General features: G+C 59.9%; 1 protein-coding gene across 1 annotated transcript in view; it reads left to right on the top strand.

The window, feature by feature from the left end:
• The first annotated feature begins 721 nt into the window (after positions 1–721).
• The window catches only part of Cables1 (Cdk5 and Abl enzyme substrate 1), a 91,706-nt gene continuing 91,228 nt past the window's right edge, over positions 722–1,199 (top strand). Inside the window, exon 1 of the mRNA XM_023720395.1 lies at positions 722–1,120. Coding sequence (XP_023576163.1) covers positions 722–1,120 — 399 coding nt within the window. The remainder of the gene's footprint in view (positions 1,121–1,199) is intronic.

Genomic DNA, 1,199 nt, shown 5'->3' with positions numbered 1-1,199 from the left:
GGAGTGGAATTTCAATGTAGAGTTACCCATTAGTTCCAGGGCTAAATTTAAACCTTTAATTAAATTAATTCCTTGGTCTTACACACATTGCTTCTCCCTCTGAAAAGTGTCCTGGAGGTTTCTTAAGTGTCACAGTGAATTCAGCGCGACAGTTGTTCCTTCTGCACTTGCTAAGCCCCACAGCCCAACTCAGATGGGCACTTGGTAGGGGTGGGCTGTGACTTCCCAGATTCTGAACCTCTATTCTGGAAGGGTCACTGTGTCCTGCGGCAGGAGCCCATCTTTCTAGAACACTCGGCAGATGCCAAATGTATGTTTATCAAATAAATGACAGAGAGAAACTGTCCAGATTGATCCCAGTTTATGAGGGGGCATGTACCCACAAAAATTGGCAAGGCGACAAGGGAGAAGAAGTCCACCTCTGTCTTCAGAGAAATTGAACACACGTCGGGCCGAAATAATTTACGTTGGCCTTTGCTTTGAGATGCAAAGTACCAGCACCATGAAATGGGAGTGTGGAAATCACGGCGGCCACAAGCAGATGTTCACACACACCTGGGCTTCCGTGCACCCCAGCGCGTGCCGGTGCCTGGGGAAGGGGGCTGGGGGTGGGGCGCCCCTCGGCCTGCAACGGAGTCACACCTCGTGCTCAGGGCGCTTTCAGGTGCTGTGTCTGCGGTGACATCCGTGAGGAACTACTCATCGGCCCATGCCAGCGCGGATGTCGTTCACGCGCTCGCTGTTCACAGCTCTGCATCTCTCTGGGACGCTGCCCAGCGGACCCCTAACTTTCCGCGGGGCAGGGCCCACGCCGAGACTCCTGGGGCTCTGCCGGCACCCCCAACTCTCGGAACCCGTGCGCCGGGGTGACGTGCTCGCCTCCCGCGCTGCACCCGGCTTCCGCGCGCTGCGGAAGCCCAATTCCCGGCCGGCGGGCGGCAGGAGCGACCCCGGCCGACTCCCCGCGGGGCTCGGCTCTGCTTCCTCCTCCTCCTCTTCCTCCTCCTCCAGCCCACGCCTACCGCCCCGCCCGCGCGGCCGCCGCCTGCGGCTTTGTTTTCCTCCCAGGTTTCACGGCCCACACGTGATACTGTGTTATTGCTCGGAGCGCGAGCGCGGGGCGCGTGCACCTACAAATAGAGACGCCCGCCCGGCGGCCGGGAGCCCGTGCAGCAGCCGCCCGAGCCCCAGCCCGAGCA

The sequence above is a fragment of the Octodon degus genome, unplaced genomic scaffold (genome assembly GCF_000260255.1).
Source record: "Octodon degus isolate 3935 unplaced genomic scaffold, OctDeg1.0 scaffold00075, whole genome shotgun sequence".
In the NCBI taxonomy this organism is placed as follows: domain Eukaryota; kingdom Metazoa; phylum Chordata; class Mammalia; order Rodentia; family Octodontidae; genus Octodon; species Octodon degus.
This window is presented reverse-complemented; position numbering and strand designations above follow the sequence as displayed.